The 19,232-nt window shown below is 50.3% G+C and overlaps 2 protein-coding genes and 1 long non-coding RNA gene across 6 annotated transcripts in view; all 3 read left to right on the top strand.

The window, feature by feature from the left end:
- The window catches only part of CRACR2A (calcium release activated channel regulator 2A), a 45,196-nt gene extending 40,014 nt beyond the window's left edge, over positions 1–5,182 (top strand). For 3 of the 4 annotated variants that reach the window (XM_081331535.1, XM_081331536.1, XM_081331537.1), the window contains 2 exons: positions 3,721–3,797; positions 4,806–5,182. In XM_081331535.1, coding sequence (XP_081187661.1) covers positions 3,721–3,797; positions 4,806–4,896 — 168 coding nt within the window. In that variant the 3' untranslated portion in view covers positions 4,897–5,182. The remainder of the gene's footprint in view (positions 1–3,720; positions 3,798–4,805) is intronic. The other variant, XM_081331534.1, reaches the window with a different exon arrangement.
- The window catches only part of LOC308670122, a 236,326-nt gene extending 227,079 nt beyond the window's left edge, over positions 1–9,247 (top strand). Inside the window, exon 2 of the long non-coding RNA XR_014026951.1 lies at positions 8,926–9,247. This is a non-coding gene — a long non-coding RNA (uncharacterized lncRNA). The remainder of the gene's footprint in view (positions 1–8,925) is intronic.
- A 2,152-nt stretch (positions 9,248–11,399) lies between these two features.
- Positions 11,400–19,232, top strand: part of TSPAN9 (tetraspanin 9) — a 102,258-nt gene continuing 94,425 nt past the window's right edge. The window contains exon 1 of the mRNA XM_081331353.1: positions 11,400–11,493. The gene's annotated coding sequence lies outside the window, so the exon portion shown is untranslated. The remainder of the gene's footprint in view (positions 11,494–19,232) is intronic.

Genomic DNA, 19,232 nt, shown 5'->3' with positions numbered 1-19,232 from the left:
CTGTTCTATTCGATTCTATTCTATTCCATTCTATTTTCCTATATTCTATTCTATTCTATTCTATTCTATTCTATTCTATTCTATTCTATTCTATTCTATTCTATTCTATTCTATTCTATTCTATTCTATTCTATTCTATTCTATTCTTCATTCCTATATTCTATTCTGTTCTATTCTGTTCTATTCTATTCTATTCTATTCTATTCTATTCTATTCTATTCTATTCTATTCTATTCTATTAATGGAATAGAATAGAATAGAATAGAATAGAATAGAATAGAATAGAATAGAATAGAATAGAATAGAATAGAATAGAAACTTTATTGTCACTTTAAATGTACACTAATCAGCATACATTAAAATGAAATTTTGTTGCATTCTATTCTAGGAATAGACTAGAATAACAGAGTTGGAAGGGACCTTGGAGGTCATCTAGTCCAACCCCCTGCTCGGGCCTAGACCATTTCAGACAAATGGCTGTCCAACCTCTTTTTAAAAACTTCCAGTGTCGGAGCACCCACAACTTCTGGAGGCAGGTAGTTCCACTGGTCCATTGTTCTAACTCTTCTCTTCTATTCTTATTCTCTCTCTTTCAAAGAGAACAGGTCACCTTCAGAAAAGCACCCTCCGGATCTGGAACGATAATAGTGTTTTATTAACATCGTTTTATTCTCCCCCCACTTCTTTTATCCGAGATGCACGACGTCTTCCTTTTGATCCCTTCCTTTTGAGCAGAGATGATCCTTCAGTTGCCATCCTGGGAGTCTTCCTGCATTATCACCGTTCCGTCCTATTTGCCTTGACTTATCGAGAATTCAAGGTCGTTTCCCACACTCCTGAGCATTAGCGTGCATACAAAGATGGCCCGTGAATTTTATTTTTCCTTGAAAACTGGGTTTAAAAGAACCCTCCGTCATAGCGACATCTTTAATTTTCCTTTCTCCGCCCTTCTCATGATCCCAAGTCTTGGCCTACATATTTTGACCGGACCTTGGGAGACGCAACCCATCTCATGATAGCAATTTATGGTCCAGATGATGGTGAGGGACCCTTTGCCTCATGAAGTAAAAGGTGTGGGGGGGCCTTCTTGGAGCTGGATTCATGAGGTGTGCCACCTTGTGTATCGTTTGCGAGACCCTAAAAGTGTTCGGGTTCAGATCCGCTTTCAGTACAAAGGGTGGACCTGACCCAGCTAACACAGTTCCTCATAGTCACATATCTTTACTGTTTTTATCGTACAGGTAGTCCTTGACCTACGACCTCAGTTGAGCCAAAAAAGTTTGTTGCCAAGTGAAACATTTGTTACCTGAGTTTTTGCCCCGTTTTCAGACCTTTCCTGCAGTTGTTAATTTGGGAACATTTTTGTTCGGTGAAGCTGAACAAAGGCCACACCTGGAATCCTGCATCCGGTATGGGTCACCACGATGTAAAAAAGAGGTTGAGACTCTAGAAAGAGTGCAGAGAAGAGCAACAGAGATGATGAAAAGACTGGAGGCTAAAACATATGATGAAGAGTTGCAGGAACGTGAACAGAATGACCAGGGGAGACATGATAGCCGTCTTCCAGTATCTCAGGGGTTGCCCCAAAGAAGAGGGAGTCAAGCTATTCTCCAAAGCACCTGAAGGCAGGAGAAGAAGCAACGGATGGAAACTAATCAAGGAGAGAAGCAACCTAGAACTAAGGAGAAACTTCCTGACAGTGAGAACAACTAACCAGTGGAACAACCTGCCTCCAGAAGTTGTGGATGCTCCAACACTGGAAGTTTTTAAGAAGAGACTGGACAGCCATTTGTCTGAATTGGTATAGGATTTCCTGCCTGAGCAGAGGGTTGGACTAGATGACCTCCAAGGTCACTTCCAACTTTCCTCCTCCTCCTCCTCCTCCTCCTCCTCCTCCTCCTCCTCCTCCTCCTCATTATTTGCAAAATACATCAAAAAATTGCAGCTTCCCGCAATAACTCCAGCAAAGCTACAAAAAACTGCGCTACTCGGAACATCTTACATTTTAAGGAGATGCCTGGTTGATACCTAGGATGCTGGCAGCAACCCATCTCAACCATAAGTGCCAGTCAGTTTGAGTGTTCAGTTCACTGAGTTTCATGTATTATTATTATTATTATTATTATTATTATTATTATTATTATTATTATTATTATTATTATTATTATTATTATTATTATTATTATTATTATCTGGCTTCCCCCTTGACTTTGCTTGTCGGAAAGTCACAAAAGGGGAATGAGTCAGTTGTCAAGCGTGTGAATTTTCATCACGTGACCATGGGGAGGCTGCAAGAGAAATATCTCCTGATGGAAGACGTATTTTCACATCCTTCAACGCACAAAGGGATCGACAGCCCTTCCTAGCATATTTATTCCTGAATTTATGTCTCAATGTCGTGCGGTTTGCCAGAAGCAGCAACTTCCAGGGTCGTTAATTTCCTGTGGATGAAATTGGTGGAATGCAATTTAGGAAATCAGAATTTAGTTTTGCATCTGTAGGTTTGTGCTGAATTTGGGGGTTTCAGACGTCTCTGTTACACTGAATATAGAATACAGGAGCCGTCTGGTCCAACGGCCTGCTCAAGCGGGAGACTTTTACAGAATCAGGGAATGACAGATCTGGAAGGGAGCTCGGAGGTCATCTAGTCCAGCCCCCTGCTCAAGTGGGAGACTTTTACAGAATCAGAGAATGACAGAGCTGGAAGGGACCTCGGAGGTCATCTAGTCCAGCCCCCTGCTCAAGCAGGAGACTTTTACAGAATCAGGGAATGACAGATCTGGAAGGGAGCTCAGAGGTCATCTAGTCTAGCCCCCTGCTCAAGCGGGAGACCCTTAGAGAATCAGAGAATAACAGAGCTGGAAGGGACCTCGGAGGTCATCTAGTCCAGCCCCCTGCTCAAGCGGGAGACTTTTACAGAATCAGAGAATGACAGAGCTGGAAGGGACCTCGGAGGTCATCTAGTCCAGCCCCCTGCTCAAGTGGGAGACTTTTACAGAATCAGAGATTGACAGATCTGGAAGGGAGCTCGGAGCTCATCTAGTCCAGCCCCCTGCTCAAGCAGGAGACCCTTGGAGAATCATAGAATAACAGAGCTGGAACGGACCTCAGAGGTCATCTAGTCCAGCCCCCTGCTCAAGCAGGAGATTTTTACAGAATCAGAGAATGACAGATCTGGAAGGGACCTCGGAGATCTTCTAGTCCGGCCCCCTGCTCAAGCAGGAGACCCTTAGAGAATCATAGAATAACAGAGCTGGAAGGGACCTCAGAGGTCATCTAGTCCAGCCCCCTGCTCCCGCAGGAGACCCTCTACCATTCCAGACAAGCGGCTGTCCAACCTCTTCTTAAAATCCTCCAGCGATGGAGCGCCCCCAACCTTTTTCCACGGATTAATTCTTCTCACTGTCAGTTCCTTATAGCGAAGTGCCATTTATTCTCCAAACAGAATTCTACTTCCCAGAGTTGGCGAGCAACACGTAAGGGAAAAAAGATGGGAAGTGGAACTTGAAAAAAGGGGGTTCTAGACCCCCCCCCTCTCCTACTGTCTTGTCAATCTAGTTCTACCCTATAATACACTTGCTATATTTTCCCATGTTTAAATTTCAGGGCCCGTATACGGCGCCTTTTCTCCCATTTCCTCTGACGTTGCTGGAAAACTACTATTAGGAATCTTTTAATTTTATACCATCTTTCCCCCACCCCCTCCCCGCTCTGTTCTAGGATTACCGTTCGATTTTTTACGAATGCAGTGCCTTGACGGGGGAGAACAGCAAAGCATCTGTGCTGCACCTGGCCAGGTATGGAAAATGGGATTTGAGCCAAGGAAAAGCCAGAAAGGACAAAAGGAGAGAAGGACAATCTCGGCATGAATGAGACTTTGGGGGAAGAGGCACAGAACAAAGGAATTGTCTTCACATTTCTTCTCTTCCTGGCCTCTTCGGCTGCCTGCTGTCTCCTGACCCTGTTCCAACCAGTAGTGAAAATTATAACTTAAATCAGTTCTTCTTATGAGAATTTACACAAGCGGATTAGGTAAATAACTGTCTTTAGTTAGATACGAGAAATGATCAGTCTATAATTTTAATGGTAGGTTTATTTTAACAGTGAGAGACAGAATAACAACAAAAAATCCAGAATCGATCAATCAGTCTGTCTGTCTCCCTGTCCGTATATCTATCTATCTATCATCTATCTATCTATCATCTATCTATCTATCTATCTATCTATCTATCTATCTATCTATCTATCTATCTATCCATCCTTCTATTTGCCTATTATCTATCATCTATCATTTATCTATATTTGCCTATTATCTGTCTGTCTGTCTGTCTATCTGTCTGTCTGTCTGTCTGTCTGTCTGTCTGTCTGTCCCTGTCTGTCTGTGTGTCTGTGTGTCTGTCTGTCTGTCTATCTATCTATCTATCTATATCTATCTATCTATCTATCTATCTATCTATCTATCTATCTATCTATCTATCTATCTATCTATCTATCTACCTACCTACCTACCTACCTACCTACCTACCTACCTACCGGTACCTACCTATCTACCTACCTATGAAGCAGGGTCTTCATACATGTTTCCTAAGCACTGCTGCTGGAAACAAGAATAGAATAGATCGGGGGTCTTCAAACGTGGCCCTTTTATGACTTGTGGACTTCAGCTCCCAGAATTCCTCAGCCAGGCACACTAGAGTTGAAGTCCACAAGTCATAAAAGGGCCACGTTTGAAGACCCCTGGAATAGATGGTCCAGCTTTGGAAAAAAACCCACAATTCCCCTCCATCTACTTTTGTCTCCCATAGGATTTTAAAAGAACAGGAAGACAACGTGAAAGAAAAAACTATTCAGCTGCAGCAACAGCCTAAGAAAACAACTTGTTGTTCCAGACAATAAAACACAATCATTTTCATCTTCCCTACACTACAGTGTCCTAGGTTATATTGTCAGGCATTGTTTTATGGCTTTTACAGGAGCGTAAGTCATTGTTATAGGGACGCTGTGGCTCAGTGGGTTAGGACGCTGAGCTTGTCGATCAGAAGGTCGGCAGTTTGGCGTGTCGAATCCCGAGTGCCGCGTAGCAGAGTGAGCACCTGTTACGCGTCCCAGCTTCTGCCAACCTAGCAGTTCAAAAGCACGTAAAAATGCAAGTAGAAGAATAGGGACCACTACTACGGTGGGAAGGTAACAGCGTTCCGTGCGCCTTTGGCGTCTAGTCATGCCGGCCACGTGACCACGGAGACGTCCTCGGACAAGCGCTGGCTCTTCGACTTTGAAAGAGTCGGAAACGACTAGCACGCGTGTGCGGGGGAACCTTTACCTTTTACTAAGTCATTCTTGTCTGCAGTTCAATTGCAATGGTTTTTAGAATAGATCTCAGAATACCAGAGTTGGAAGGGACCTTGGAGGTCATCTAGTCCAACCCCCCTGCTCAGGCAGGAAACCCAATACCATTTCAGGCAAATGGCTGTCCAGTCTCTTCTTTAAAAACTTCCAGTGTTGGAGCATTCACCGCTTCTGGAGGCAGGTTGTTCCACTGGTTAATTGTCCTCACTGTCAGGAAGATTCTCCTTAATTCCAGGTTGCTTCTCCCCTTGGTTAGTTTCCATCCGTTGCTTCTTGTCCTGCCTTCAGGCACTTTGGAGAATAGCTTGGCTCCCTCTTCTTTGGGGCAGCCCCTGAGATACTGGAAGACTGCTATCATGTCACCCCCAGTCCTTCTTTTCATTAAACTAGACACACCCAATTCCAGCAACCTTTCTTGGTATGTTTTAGCCTCCAGTCCCCTGATCCTCTTTGATGCTCTTCTCTGCACTCTTTCTAGAGTCTCAACATCTTTTTTTACATCGTGGTGACCAAAACTGGATGCCGTATTCCAAGTGTGGCCTTACCGAGGCCTTGTAAAGTGGTATTAACACTTCACGTGATCTCGATTCTATCCCTCTGTTAACGCAGCCTAGCACTGTGTTGGCTTTTTTGGCAGCTGCCGCAACACTGCCGACTCATATTTAAGGGATTTGTTAAGTGAGAACTGGATTGTGTCCATTTTTGAGCTCGGCTCTTGAAACAAGTCCCGGAAACACTCGATCAGGTTGGAAGGGGTGGCTTGTTGGGATTACAAAGCCTGCAATCTGTGCCGACTAATGAAGAATTACCCGTGTTTGGCTTGCAAAAGAGAATAGTAAAATGAGATACAGTATGATGGAGGTCACTTTGTGCAGGCCAAAATCTGTGTGAACTCAACATCCAGGTCAGCAAAATGTTGAGGGAGATTCTCAATCAGCCAGGTAGCCTTGGCTGAAGGTTGTCTGAAGTTGTCTGAAGGCTGAATTTTAAAAATTAGACGACTTCAGACAGACCTTCATCCAGGTCAGCAGGGCAATGAATAAATTTAATCTGAAAACGAAAGCGGATTACCCCAAGCCAGCAGTTATCCACGATGTTAACAACTCCAGATCTAGCTAAAGAAACAACAACACAACCCACTGCAAAATTGATTTGAGGCTGCTGGATGTACAGAGTACGGCTGGACTGCCATCAGGATAATTACTGTATAATTTGGGAAGGGAATAAATGCTGTTTGGGGTTGAAGGGATAGTTAGGCGGCGCTGATTGCTGCAATCGATTGTTCTTATTATATATTTTTTTATATTTAGGATTTTTATACGAGGTGCCTGTAACTTGCCAGATTAGGCTGGACATAAATTATGTAAATAAATAAATAAATAAATAAAGGCTCTGAGTGAGCTTAGCCGATTGTTTGATGGATTCTGTCCTGGGTTTATACACTGGTACACGCAGTTGCTGTGATGGATCGGCAGCTTTCTCAAGGTTGAGGAGATAACAACAGACAAGAAACGCAAACAAAAACAGTCTCTTAAAGAAAAAAAAACACCCACCACTTGCCTGTGGTTTTGCTTTTAACAGGAGGGTGGGGAATAGTCAAAATCCAATCCAAAGCTCTCGAGAGTCAGATCGGGATTGTTAAGACAACCCAGAGGTCAGAGTTTCATGACTGTGAATCCACACAAATGTCAATAAACGAACTGTTGTTAAGTCGGGGACTACCCAGTAGGAGAAGGTATCATGCCTGTTACACACGTGTGCTCACAGCCCCTCAACCAGGGTCTCCAGAGAAGGTCATGGGACCTTTCTATGCACTCAAGCTGCGTCTAGACAGGGGTCTTCAAACTTGGCCCTTTTGTGACTTGTGGACTTCAACTCCCAGAATTCTTCAGCCAGGCACGCTGGTTGAGGAATTCTGGGAGTTGAAGCCCACAAGTCATTAAAGGGTCATAGTTCCCTCAGGCTGGCTGAGGAATTCTGGGAGTTGAAGCCCACAAGTCATGAAAGGGTCATAGTTCCCTCACGCTGGCTGAGGAATTCTGGGAGTTGAAGCCCACAAGTCATTAAAGGGTCATAGTTCCCTCATGCTGGTGCAGGAATTCTGGGAGTTGAAGTCCTCAAGTCATGAAGGGGCCATAGTTTCCCCATGCTGGCTGAGGAATTCTGGGAGTTGAAGTCCTCAAGTCATGAAGGGGCCATAGTTCCCCCACACTGGCTCAGGAATTCTGGGAGTTGAAGTCCACAAGTCATGAAGGCGCCATAGTTCCCCCATGCTGGCTGAGGAATTCTGGGAGTTGAAGTCCACAAGTCATTAAAGGGTCATAGTTCCCTCACGCTGGCTGAGGAATTCTGGGAGTTGAAGTCCACGAGTCATTAAAGGGCCGAGTGTGAAGACTCCTGGTCTAGAGAAACCCAAGTTCAAGTCCCATTTGACCAAAGAACTCGTGATATGACCTGGAACTCTTCATCTCCTCACAGGGTTGTTGTTGAGGAATGAAAGGCCTGTAAGTTGCCTCGAGAACAGGGGAAAAAAAAGGCCGATTCTAAAAGCATATATGTGAATAAATACACGTCTCTCTGCTCTTCCTGTTTAGGTTCTCCATGTACAGACAGCCCTCAACTTATGATCGTAATGGAGCCTGGAATTATGCTCGTAAATTGTGCCAGATGTTAAGTGGGTCATTATGGGACCGTGCCCAGTTTTACCCTCTTTTCTGAAATGGTTGTTAAGTCAAGACCACAGTTGCTAAGCAAACATTGCAGTCATTAAGCAAAACCACCATAGAAGCCAGTGGGCATTTTTTGTTCTTGTTGGTTTTTTTTTGCCAGCAACCAGGAATAAACACTGGCTTTCAGCAAAACAACAAAACATACGTGGGATCCTGTAAAATGCAGCCCCAAATGTGATCACATGACCTTGGGCTGGGATCAGCCATCAGAACTTTGAAACTGGGTCATAAATAGCTGGGGGGGAGGAGTTGTCATAACTTTGAACGGTTGCTAAGCAACCGACCGTAAGTCAAGGACTATCTATATATTTGGCTTTTTGCCTCAAATGAGCACCCAGCGTAGTAGCCATTAGCAATTATCTGGGAACCACCCAAAGCGAGTCCTATTTCTGGTTTAAATTAAATTTGGCCCAGGCCTCGGATCTACCCGCTTTGGGGAGAACAAAATCATTGCCACCAACGAGGCTACCCTTTTTCTAAATGAAGACTTTTAGATTTCGTTCCGTTAGTTTCTGCCCGTTTGCCCGACCTATCGAGGCGATTTGATGCTTCATCTCTGCTTTCTAGAGCATGAGGGATTGATTTAGCTTAAGAGCAGGCTGTATCCTGAGGCAGGCTGGGTTGGAAGGCACAAAAATAAGTAAATTGCCGGGGGGGGGAAAAGTCAGCAGCCTCGGATATGCTGATGGCACCGGTCGGCTGAATTGAAGGGAAATTTCAAGAAGCAACAGGATGGAAGCTGAACAGGGAGAGAAGCAAGCTAGAACGAAGGAGGAATTTCCTGAGGGTGAGGACAATCAACCAGTGGAACGTCTCGCCACCAGATGTTGTGTCTGTTCCATCACTGGAGGGAAGAAGAAGAAGAAGAAGAAGAAGAAGAAGAAGAAGAAGAAGAAGAAGAAGAAGAAGAAGAAGAAGAAGAAGAAGAAGAAGAAAAAGAAGAAGAAGAAGAAGAAGAAGAAGAAGAAGAAGAAAAAGAAGAAAAAGAAGAAAAAGAAGAAGAAGAAGAAGAAGAAAAAGAAGAAAAAGAAGAAGAAGAAGAAGAAGAAGAAGAAAAAGAAGAAAAAGAAGAAGAAGAAGAAGAAGAAGAAGAAGAAAAAGAAGAAAAAGAAGAAAAAGAAGAAGAAGAAGAAGAAGAAGAAGAAGAAGAAGAAGAAAAAGAAGAAGAAGAAGAAGAAGAAGAAGAAGAAGAAGAAGAAGAAGAAGAAGAAGAAGAAGAAGAAGAAGAAGTAGTTGGAAGGGACCTCGAAGGTCATCTAGTCCAACCCCTGCTCAGGCAGGAAACCTTATACCATTTCAGGCAAATGGCTGTCCAGTCTCTTTTTAAAAACTTCCAGTGTTGGAGCATTCACCACTTCTGGAGGCAGCTTGTTCCACTGGTTAGTTGTTCTAACTTTCTGGAAATTCCTCCTTAGTTCCAGGTTGCTTCTCTCCTTGACTAGTTTCCATCCGTTGCTTCTTGTCCTGCCTTCAGATGCTTTGTGGAATAGGTGACCCCCCTCTTTTTGTGGCAGCCCCTCAAATACTGGAACACGCCTATGTCATCCCTCATCCTTCTTTTCACTAGACTAGCCATGCCCAATTCCTGTAACCGTTCTTCCTATATTTTGGCCTCCAGACCCCTAATCATCAGGACTGCCCCCAACCTTCGCTCATTTCGCCGGGACTTGAAAACCTGGTTCTTCGAGCTGTTTGGCCCAGACTGAGGGGTTTTAATTAATTTAATTTAATTGGGTTTTAGTTTAACTTCAGGGACTGTAATTTAATCATAGTTTTAACTGATTTTAATTTTGTATGCTATGTATTTTAATTTTCCCTGTAAACCGCTCTGAGTCCTACGGGAATAGGGCGGTATATAAATTTAAATCATAAATAATAATAATGATGATGATAGAGCTGGAAGGGACCTTAGAGGTCCTCTAGTCAAACCCCCTGCTCAGGCAGGAGAACCTACGCCATCTCAGACAAATGGCTGTCCAGTCTCTTCTTAAAAATCTCCAGTGATGGAGCGCCCACGATTTCTGGTGGCAAGTCGTCCCACTGGTTAATTGTCCTCACGGTCAGGAAGTTTCTCCTTAGTTCTAGGTTGCTTCTCTGCTTGACCAGTTGTCCATCCCTTGATTCTCGTCCTGCCTTCGGATGCTTTGAAGAATAAGTTAACCCCCTCTTCTTCCTTGTGGCAGCCCCCCCCAAATACCGGAACGCTGCTATCCTGTCTCCCCTATTTCTTCTTTTCTTTAGGCTGGCCAAACTCAAGTCCCGCAGCCGTTCTTCGTATGTTTTGGGCCTCCAGCCCCCTGCTCCATCTTTTTTTACTCTCCTCTCGTGTGTCCTTGACTGTGGGAGGACTGTGTGGAGAGAGTTTCCTCCTTTAAATTTCTGGGAGTTTACCTCTGTGAAGATCTGACCTGGAAAGTTAACACAACCCAGGTGGCCAGAAAGGCCCAACAGAGGCTTCACTTTCTTAGGGTCTTGCGGAAGAACAGGGTAGAACAACGGCTAATGACCCTCTTTTACCGGTCTACCATAGAGAGCATCCTCTCGTACGGTATTGTGGTTTGGTATGCTGGTCTGACAGCCGTGGATAGGAAAGTATTACAGAGGATAGTGAGCACAGCACAAGACATTGTGGGCTGTCCCCTGACACCACTGGATGACCTCGCCAGGGCTCGCTGCCTTGGAAGAGTGAGGAAGATTCTCAGGGATGACTCACACCCTGGACGGTATCTCTTTACTCTCCTACCATCCGGTAGGAGATACAGGAGTATTGCCAGCCGCACCAACAGGCTGAAAAATAGCTTTTCTCCGTGGGCTGTTAGGCTTTTAAATGGGACACAATCTTATGCAGAATTGACTTGGGAGGTGTGTGGTGTGTGGTGTAGTTGGTTCACATAGTGTGGTGGGATGGAGGGTTTGTTGTCACTGTGTGTTGGGGGGAGAGAGCACCTGGGGGGGGGAGGCTCAGCTAATCTCAATGTACACATGTTGTACTTTGACAATAAAGGTTGATTTATTTATTTGACGTCGTGGCCAGCCAATCCTGCCGCCGCCCTCGGGAGCCGCTTAAGCTCCGAGCTGGAGGCCCCGGAGAGCCAGGGACCGAGCGGCGGACCTCGCGGGAGCCCGACCAAGGAGGCGGACCGCGAAGGCAAGAGAGCGCAGCCAGCCCGGGACTCAGCGCCGGAGCGGGGAGGGGCCGAGCCCTGCGCGCAGCTGGGTTGGCTCCCGGGGAAGCGGGGGGGGGGGGTGGAGAGAAGAAGGAAAGGACCGCCCGGCCCCCGCCCCTCCCCGCCTGGCCGTCCCGGCGCCGCCTGCCCTGCCCCGGTTTCCGCTGGCAGCCGTGCCGTGCCGAGCCGAGCCGTGCCAGGTCAGCAGACGGGCAAGCGGGCGGCGGTGCCTCGGTCCGCCAAGGCGGTAAGTGTCTCCCCCCCCCCCGGGGGTCCGCGGCTGGCTCGGCCTGGGCTCGGCGGAGGAGCGGGCTGGCTCGGCGGGGGTTCGGCTCCGGGTCTGGGGTCTCCGGCGCGTCCTGGGCTCGGTCCGAGGGCGGGGGAAGGCGGCGCGGGGCCGGGCTAGGGGTCTGGGTGGGGGGCGGCGGAGGGAAGGGGAGGGATGGAACCCCCCCTCTGCCTTGGACTCCCCCCCTCTGCCTTGAACCCCCCCACTTTGCCCTGGACCCCCCCACTTTGCCCTGGACCCCCCCCTCTGCCTTGGACCCCCCCTCTGCCTTGGACCCCCCCTCTGCCTTGGACCCCTCCCTCTGCCTTGGACCCCTCCCTCTGCCTTGGACCCCCCCACTTTGCCCTGGACCCCCCCACTTTGCCCTGGACCCCCCCTCTGCCTTGGACCCCTCCCTCTGCCTTGGACCCCCCCTCTGCCTTGGACCCCCCCTCTGCCTTGGACCCCCCCTTTACCGTGGACCCCCTCTCTGCCCTGGCTCGCGAAGCCCGGGAACTTCGGGGGGGGGTCTCCTCCGAGCGCGGCTCCCCCACCCTCCGGCGGGTCCTGAGCGGCGGCGGGGCCGGCCCGGCGGGTGGGAGGCTGGCTCTCCAGCGGGGAGGGCGGGCCTGGGAGCGGCTGGGATTCTGCTGCCCCCTCCGGGCGCTCCGGCTGGGAGGAGTTGGGTTGGGCCCAAAAACTTCGGCTGCGCTTTGGTGCACGCGCGGCTGGTTAGCCTGCTCTCCCGGCGCCGGGAAGAAGTTGGTCTGTTTTGTTTTGTTTTGTTTTGTTTTGTGTTTTGTGTTTTGTGTTTTTTGTTTTGTTTTGTTTTGTTTTGTTTTGTTTTGTTTTGTTTTGTTTTGTTTTGTTTTGTTTTGTTTTGTTTTGTTTTGTTTGGGTGGGCATCCACGCTGGAAAGAAGGGCCCGTGCAACTTCTCTCTGCGTGGAATTGCTTAGAGCAGGGGGGTCAAACTCAATTTCATTGAGGGCCGCATCAGCATTGCGGTTGCCCTCAAGGGGCCGGGTGCGTACGGCCAGGGTGGAGGTGGCTAGAGTGCGTATGGCCTACTGGGTGGGCGTGGCCAGCTCTACATCGTTGGCATCAAGGGTGCCTATGGGGGCCTGGGCAGGAGTGGGACAGATCTGAGGGTCTCTGGCAGAAGGAGGGTCTCTGGGCCAGGGCCAAGGCAGCGGGGGCCATTCCCTCACTGTTTCCAGGATGGCTTCGCGGGCCGCATGAAACCACTTTGCGGGCCGAATCCAGCCCCTGGGCCTTGTGTTTGACATGTCTGGCTTAGAGCCCTTCCTTCTCGCGCGGACAGGAACCCGGGCGGTGGAGGGCCCGTCCTTAAAGGAGTTTCCAAACATCTGGATTTTGCAAGTCAGAAATGGCATCGCCTCTGAGTTGGAGGGGAGGGGCGTTGTTCCCCCCTTTCTACCTTTAGTTTGGTCCCCGACCCCCCCTCCCAACCCCCCCACCCCCGGTACCGGGCTGCGGCACACCAGCAATAGGTCCTCACAAACAAGCAAAGACCCATCCGTGGGATGCAGGCATCACACAAAACCACGCACCCTCCGGTCCGTGGAAAAACCTCCCTCCACGAAACCGGTGGTCCCTGGTGCCCCCCAAGGTTGGGGACCTCTTCCCAAATGTTAATTTATCTGGAAAGGCCGGGGCGGGGGGCGGGCTCTGCCTCTCATCTCTTTTCGTTCTCTTCCTCCTCACCCTAATTTGATAGCTTGATCGCAGACCAGCATAAGGACAATGGGAATAGCGTTAAGTTCCCGAGGAGAATCCAGACGTGCTCCAGACAAGAGTATGGGAGACGGGAGTATCCCAAAGCAAAATTGCAAAAGAAGCATTTCAATCAGGAAACCCTAGACCATTTCAGACAAAGGGCTGTCCAGTCTCTTCTTAAAAACTTCCCGTGTTGGAGCATTCACAGCTTCTGGAGGCAGGTAGTTCCACTGGTTGATTGTCCTCACTGTCAGGAAGTTTCTCCTTAGTTCCAGGTTGCTCCTCTCTTTGGTTAGTTTCCATCCGTTGCTTCTTGTCCTGCCTTCAGGTGCTTTGGAGAAGAGCTTGACTCCCTCTTCTTTGGGGCAGTCCCTGAGATACTGGAAGACTGCTATCCTGTCACCCCTGGTCCTCCTCGTCATTAAACTAGACATCTCCATTTCCAGCAACCGTTCTTCTTATATATGTATCTTCTGGGCAGGCCGGCCTATTTTGCCTCCTCCATTTTTGGATTCCAGTCACATGGCCTGGCCACTGAACCGGAGGCCTGGAGGCCTGGGGAAACTTAATAATTGACTTTGCTTTCCGCCCTGTTCTTTTCTTTTTCTTGTTTCCTTTCTCAGAAGTGAAACTCATGTATTTCAGGAAGCAAAAAAAAGGAAAAAATTAAAAAAAGAAGGCAAAACGGCATCCATCCTAAACTAAGCCAAACAGAACTCGCGTGTGGTGTTCAAGGGATATTTTCTGTCTTGTGGCTTCGACATTCCTATAATTTTCGGTGATGCTGATCAAGTCTCTCGGCGCACTTTTTTTTTCCATACATATTTCCGTTTTCATCAGGGAGTTCCTGTTCTGTTTGGGATATCCTGTGGACCTCCCATTCCAGGGGATGACCAGGTCTGACTCAGCTAAGCTTTGCAAGATCATCCAAGGTCGAGTAAGGCGGGGGTCTGCAACGTTGACCACTTTAAGACTTGTGGACTTCAGCTCCCAGATTTCCTCAGCCAGCAGAGCTGTGCTGGCTCAGGAATTCTGGGAGTTGAAGTCCACGAGTCATAAAAGAGCCAAGGTTGCCTACCCTTGGCCTAGGCCTAGGCCGCTTTATGACTCGTGGACTTCAACTCCCAGAATTCCTGAGCCAGCCACGCTGAGGGGAAAGGGAGAGGTTTCCAAGCTGAGCTATGCTGGCTGAGGAATTCTGGGAGTTGAAGTCCACGAGTCATAAAAGAGCCAAGGTTGCCTACCCCTGGCCTTGGCCTAGGCCGCTTTATGACTCGTGGACTTCAACTCCCAGAATTCCTGAGCCAGCCACGCTGAGGGGAAAGGGAGAGGTCTCAAACCTCGTCCGGAGAGCAGGGGAATCAAGCAACCGAGACGAAAGCTGAGGTTCCAAAAGGGTTTAATGAGCAAAACAAACGATCTTCCAACGGAACAAAGCCAGCGTTGGCTGCTACCTGCATCCAACGCTGCTAAATACCTATTGCAGGTACACACCCACGCCCCACCCGGTCGCACCCACCCCCGCCCATCTCCTACTTAACCCCTGTTTCTCCTGAACACCCCCCCTTTTGACACACCCGCCACCCAGCACCCTTCACCTCCCAGCTGATTTCCCTCGCGCACACTCGTCCCGACGCCGCTCGACGCCACCCCCACACCCGTCCCTGAACCTGGCAGTCCAATACAGCTTCGCCCTGCCGCTTGCCGTCCCGACGCCCAGCTGGCGAGCCCCCAGTCCTCTTGCGGTGGAAACGGGTTCCGCGGCCGTGGGCCCCCTCCACCAGCACCGCGAAGGCCGAATCACAAGCCGGTCTAGGCCCAGGACCCTGCAAGGCCACCGTAGCCGGCAGGGCTGGGCCGGGCTGCACGACGCATGCGCGCAGCGCAGAAGCTCCAGCTGGCTCAGCGTGCACGGGTGAGGAAGCGCGGATATCAGCCGGCCGTTGTCGCTGCCGCAGCCGTTGGACGTCTGTGCCAGGTGAGTGTCGCGTCTGTGGCGCCGCTGGGCGTAGCGCCCACGAGGCGCGACATGCCGCCCCTCCTACCAGGGCCCCTCCTGCAGGGGAAGACATAAGAGGTGAGCAAGCATCCACCCTACCCGCGATGTTCCCCCCCCCTCCCCCTGGCTTACCAGGGTGCAGTCGGTGGAATGCCCGCACCAACCGGGGGGCATGTACATCCGCATCCCCTACCCACGTCGCTTCCTCCACTGGATACCCCTTCCACCTGATGAGGTACTGGACACCCCCCCTACGGACCCTGGAGTCAAGGACCTCCTGGACTTCATATTGGTCGTCATGGGTGGGCCCAGGCCCCCCCTCCCCCACAGCTGTTGAGGCTGTGGTGGCAGGCTTCAATAGGCTACTGTGGAACACTGGGTGGAGTTTTCCAAGGATCTTAGGCAGTCGTAGCCGTACGGTTACAGGGTTAATTACCTGTACCACCCGGAACGGTCCGATGTATTTGGGACCCAGCTTTTTGCAGGGAACCTGGCTACGCAAATACTTAGTAGACAGGTAGACAAGGTCTCCCACCTTCGGGACTGTGAACGCCCTTCGCTTCTTATCAGCCTGCTCCTTATTCGTTATCGCAGCCCGCTCCAAGGCTTTTCTCACTGCACCCCAGGCCCCCTCAATCTGCCTCATCCATTCCTGTGGCTGACAGGGGCCCTCGTGCCCTGGACTGCATTCAGGGATGGGGACAAAGTCGTTACCCATAACCACTTTGAAAGGGGAAAGCCCTGTACTGCTATGTACAGCGTTGTTATACGCTACTTCCGCAAACGCTAACAGGTCCACCCAGTTGGTTTGCTGGTACGAAACGTAGCAACGTAGATATCGCTCAACGGCAGCATTGGCCCGTTCTGCTGCGCCATTGGTGCTAGGGTGGTACGCCGTACTGAGTCCTTGGGTTGACCCGATGAATTTAACAAAGTCCTTCCAGAACCGTGCCGTAAATTGAACTCCTCTGTCCGAAATTATACGGCGTGGCACTCCATGCAAACGGTAGACGTGGGTTACAAAGAGCCAGGCCAATCGACGTGCTGAGGGCAGCCCTTTACAGGGAATAAAGTGGGCCTGCTTAGAGAATAAGTCTACCACCGTCCAAATAACGTTATGGCCCTTACTGTCGGGTAACTCAACAATGAAGTCCATGGCTATGTCCTGCCATGGACGAGTAGGATCAGCTACCCTCTGTAGGAGGCCCAAAGGTTTTCCCACCATAGGTTTTGTGGTGGCACAAATGTGGCATCGCCGTATATAGTCCTCCACCGTTTTTGCCATTTGCGGCCACCAAAATTGCCGACGTGCCAAATGTAGGGTTTTCAGAAACCCATAGTGCCCGGCTAGCTTGGTATCGTGGCACCGATAGAGCACTTGCTCCCTCAAAGGGGCTGGTACATAAAGTTGGGTTCCATGCCAGGCCAAGCCATCACGCATAGCAACGGATTCTGGGTGGGCTTGTAGCCAGGTATCCCCCTGAAGGGCTTTCCGAAGCTCCTCACAGAACTCGTCCTGTGCTGCCAGAGCGGTGTCCCCCTCCTGATCTGAACCTCCGGTGGGCACAAGCGCTTGTACAACGTCCTCCCTCTTCCCTTCAAACTGTGGCATACGTGACAATGCGTCTGCTAGGAAGTTCTTCCCCCCCGGAACATATTTTAATGTGAAGCGGAAACGACGGAAGTACAGTGCCCACCGTACATGTTTAGGGGACAGCCGTCGTGGTGTCTGCAATGCCACCAGATTCTTATGATCCGTCCACACTTCAAATGGGTGGACAGCCCCCTCCAAATGATGCCGCCACAGTTCCAACGCCCAGCGTACCGCAAAGGCCTCCTTCTCCCATATTGCCCAGGCACGTTCCGCAGGAGACAATTTTTTAGACGCATAAGCGCACGGTTGAAGCACCCCGTCGTTGTTCCGCTGGAGAAGGACGGCTCCGAGGGCAACATCGCTTGCGTCAGCCTGGACCACGAAAGGCAGGGCAGGGTCTGGGTGTCGTAGAATTGGTTCTCGAGCAAAAAGAGCTTTTAACGTATCAAAAGCTTGTTGGCAATCTGCAGTCCACCCCACCCGTAAACCAGGACGTGGTCGTACGGCTAGTTGTCGTGTGCGAAGAAGGTCCGTAAGTGGTAGGGCTATGGCCGCAAAACAGGGTATGAATTGGCGATAAAAGTTCGCGAAGCCCAAAAACGCTTGTAACTGCCGCCGTGTCCGGGGGGCCTGCCACTGCTGGATGGCCTCCACCTTCTTCGGGTCCATTTCTACCCCTCCTGCGGAGATCCTGTACCCCAAATAATCAAGTCGCTGCCGGTGGAACTCACACTTGGATAATTTCACAAAGAGCCGTGCGTCCCGCAATTTCGTCAATACCTGCCTAACCAAGGCGACGTGCTCCTCCATAGTCTCGGAGTAAACCAGGATATCGTCCAGGTAAACCAGGACCCCTCGATATAAGAATTCATGCAAGACCTGGTTTATTAATTGCATGAAGACGGCGGGAGCACCCTGTAGTCCAAACGGCATCACCCTAAACTGGAAACTACCCAGAGGACAATTAAACGCCGTCTTCCATTCGTCCCCTGCTTTGATACGAACACGGTAATAGGCCTCCCTGAGGTCCAGTTTGGTAAAGACCCGACCTTTAGCCAGGTGGGCCAACAGATCTTTCATTAGTGGGAGCGGGTAAAGGTGCTCAACGCACACCGCGTTCACACCACGATAGTCCACACACAGTCTAAGCCCACCATCCTTTTTCTCACGAAACAGCACAGGCGCCGCCATTCTAGACCGTGCTGGCTGGATGAATCCCCGCTCCAGGTTCTTGTCGATGTACCGCCGGAGTTCCTGCATCTCTTTCGGGGACATGGCGTACATCCGGGGTTTTGGTAATCTAGCACCCTTTTCCAGCTCAATGGCGCAGTCCGTAGAGCGATGGGGCGGTAGTGAGTCGCATTCCCGTTCATTGAAGACGTCCAACAGGTCGGAGTATTCACGGGGCACCTGAGCCTCTTGCGCTAGCCCACCCGCACAGACCCTCTCCCGTTCCCCCGTGTGTAGTGGTCCCAAGAATGCATGCTCTCGGGGGGGTTGTGGGCCCAACCCCAACCGGAGATGGCGGCTACCCCCCTCCCACCAGATCGTAGGACCCCACCGATCCAACCATGTGAGTCCCAAAATAACCGCCTCGGTCATAGAAGGCACCACTATAAACCGTAAAGTCTCCCAGTGATCGCCCATCTCCAGTCGGATCAGTTCAGTGACGTGAGTTATAGGTGCCCCCCCCAAAAGAGACCCGTCCACCTGCTGAAAGCGTAGTGGGCTGGCTAGACGCTTCACCGTGACTCCCAGTCTCGCTACCACCGCTTGGCTCACTAGGCACCGTGTGCTACCTGAGTCTATGAGAGCCTTATATGTCATCCTCTGACCGGTGCGGGGACTAACCAGCACCACAGGGAATACAAAGGGACAGACCGGAGCACTTACCATCGGATCTTCATCCAGATCCTGTTCCTCTGGACTCTCGTACGGAGGAGGCTGTGTTTCTACCGGCGTCTCCACCCGAACAGGAGCAGCTGGTCTGGAAACATCTCCACCCAGTGGGTGAGCGGCCCGTGTCCGCTCCATGGATCTCCGAGTTCCGGTCCCCCGTGCTGGGGAAACAGGGGCTGGCCGGGCAGGAGGCAGAGGGCAATCGACCGCCCGGTGTCCTAGCTGGTCACATCTGAAGCACCTCAGAGCAGCCCGTGCCGGCTGGGAGGAAGGCCGTGTAGACGCCGCTACCGATGGCTCTGCCACTTTCGTCTTTTCGGCCGGCCGTCGACTTCCAGAAGGAGGATCAAATCGGCCTCGCACGTCCTGCAAACCCACGTCCAGCTCCACGGCCACACGGTACCACTCCTGCAGTCGAGCTGGAACGCCGCGGACCACACAAGCTCGACGGAGAACCCCGTCCAGGCCAGCCTTAAAATGGTGGACAAGAA

The sequence above is a fragment of the Vipera berus genome (assembly GCF_964194415.1).
Source record: "Vipera berus genome assembly, chromosome: 6".
Lineage (NCBI taxonomy): Eukaryota > Metazoa > Chordata > Lepidosauria > Squamata > Viperidae > Vipera > Vipera berus.
Note: the sequence above shows the minus strand (reverse complement) of the source record. Positions and strands in the feature narration are given on the sequence as shown.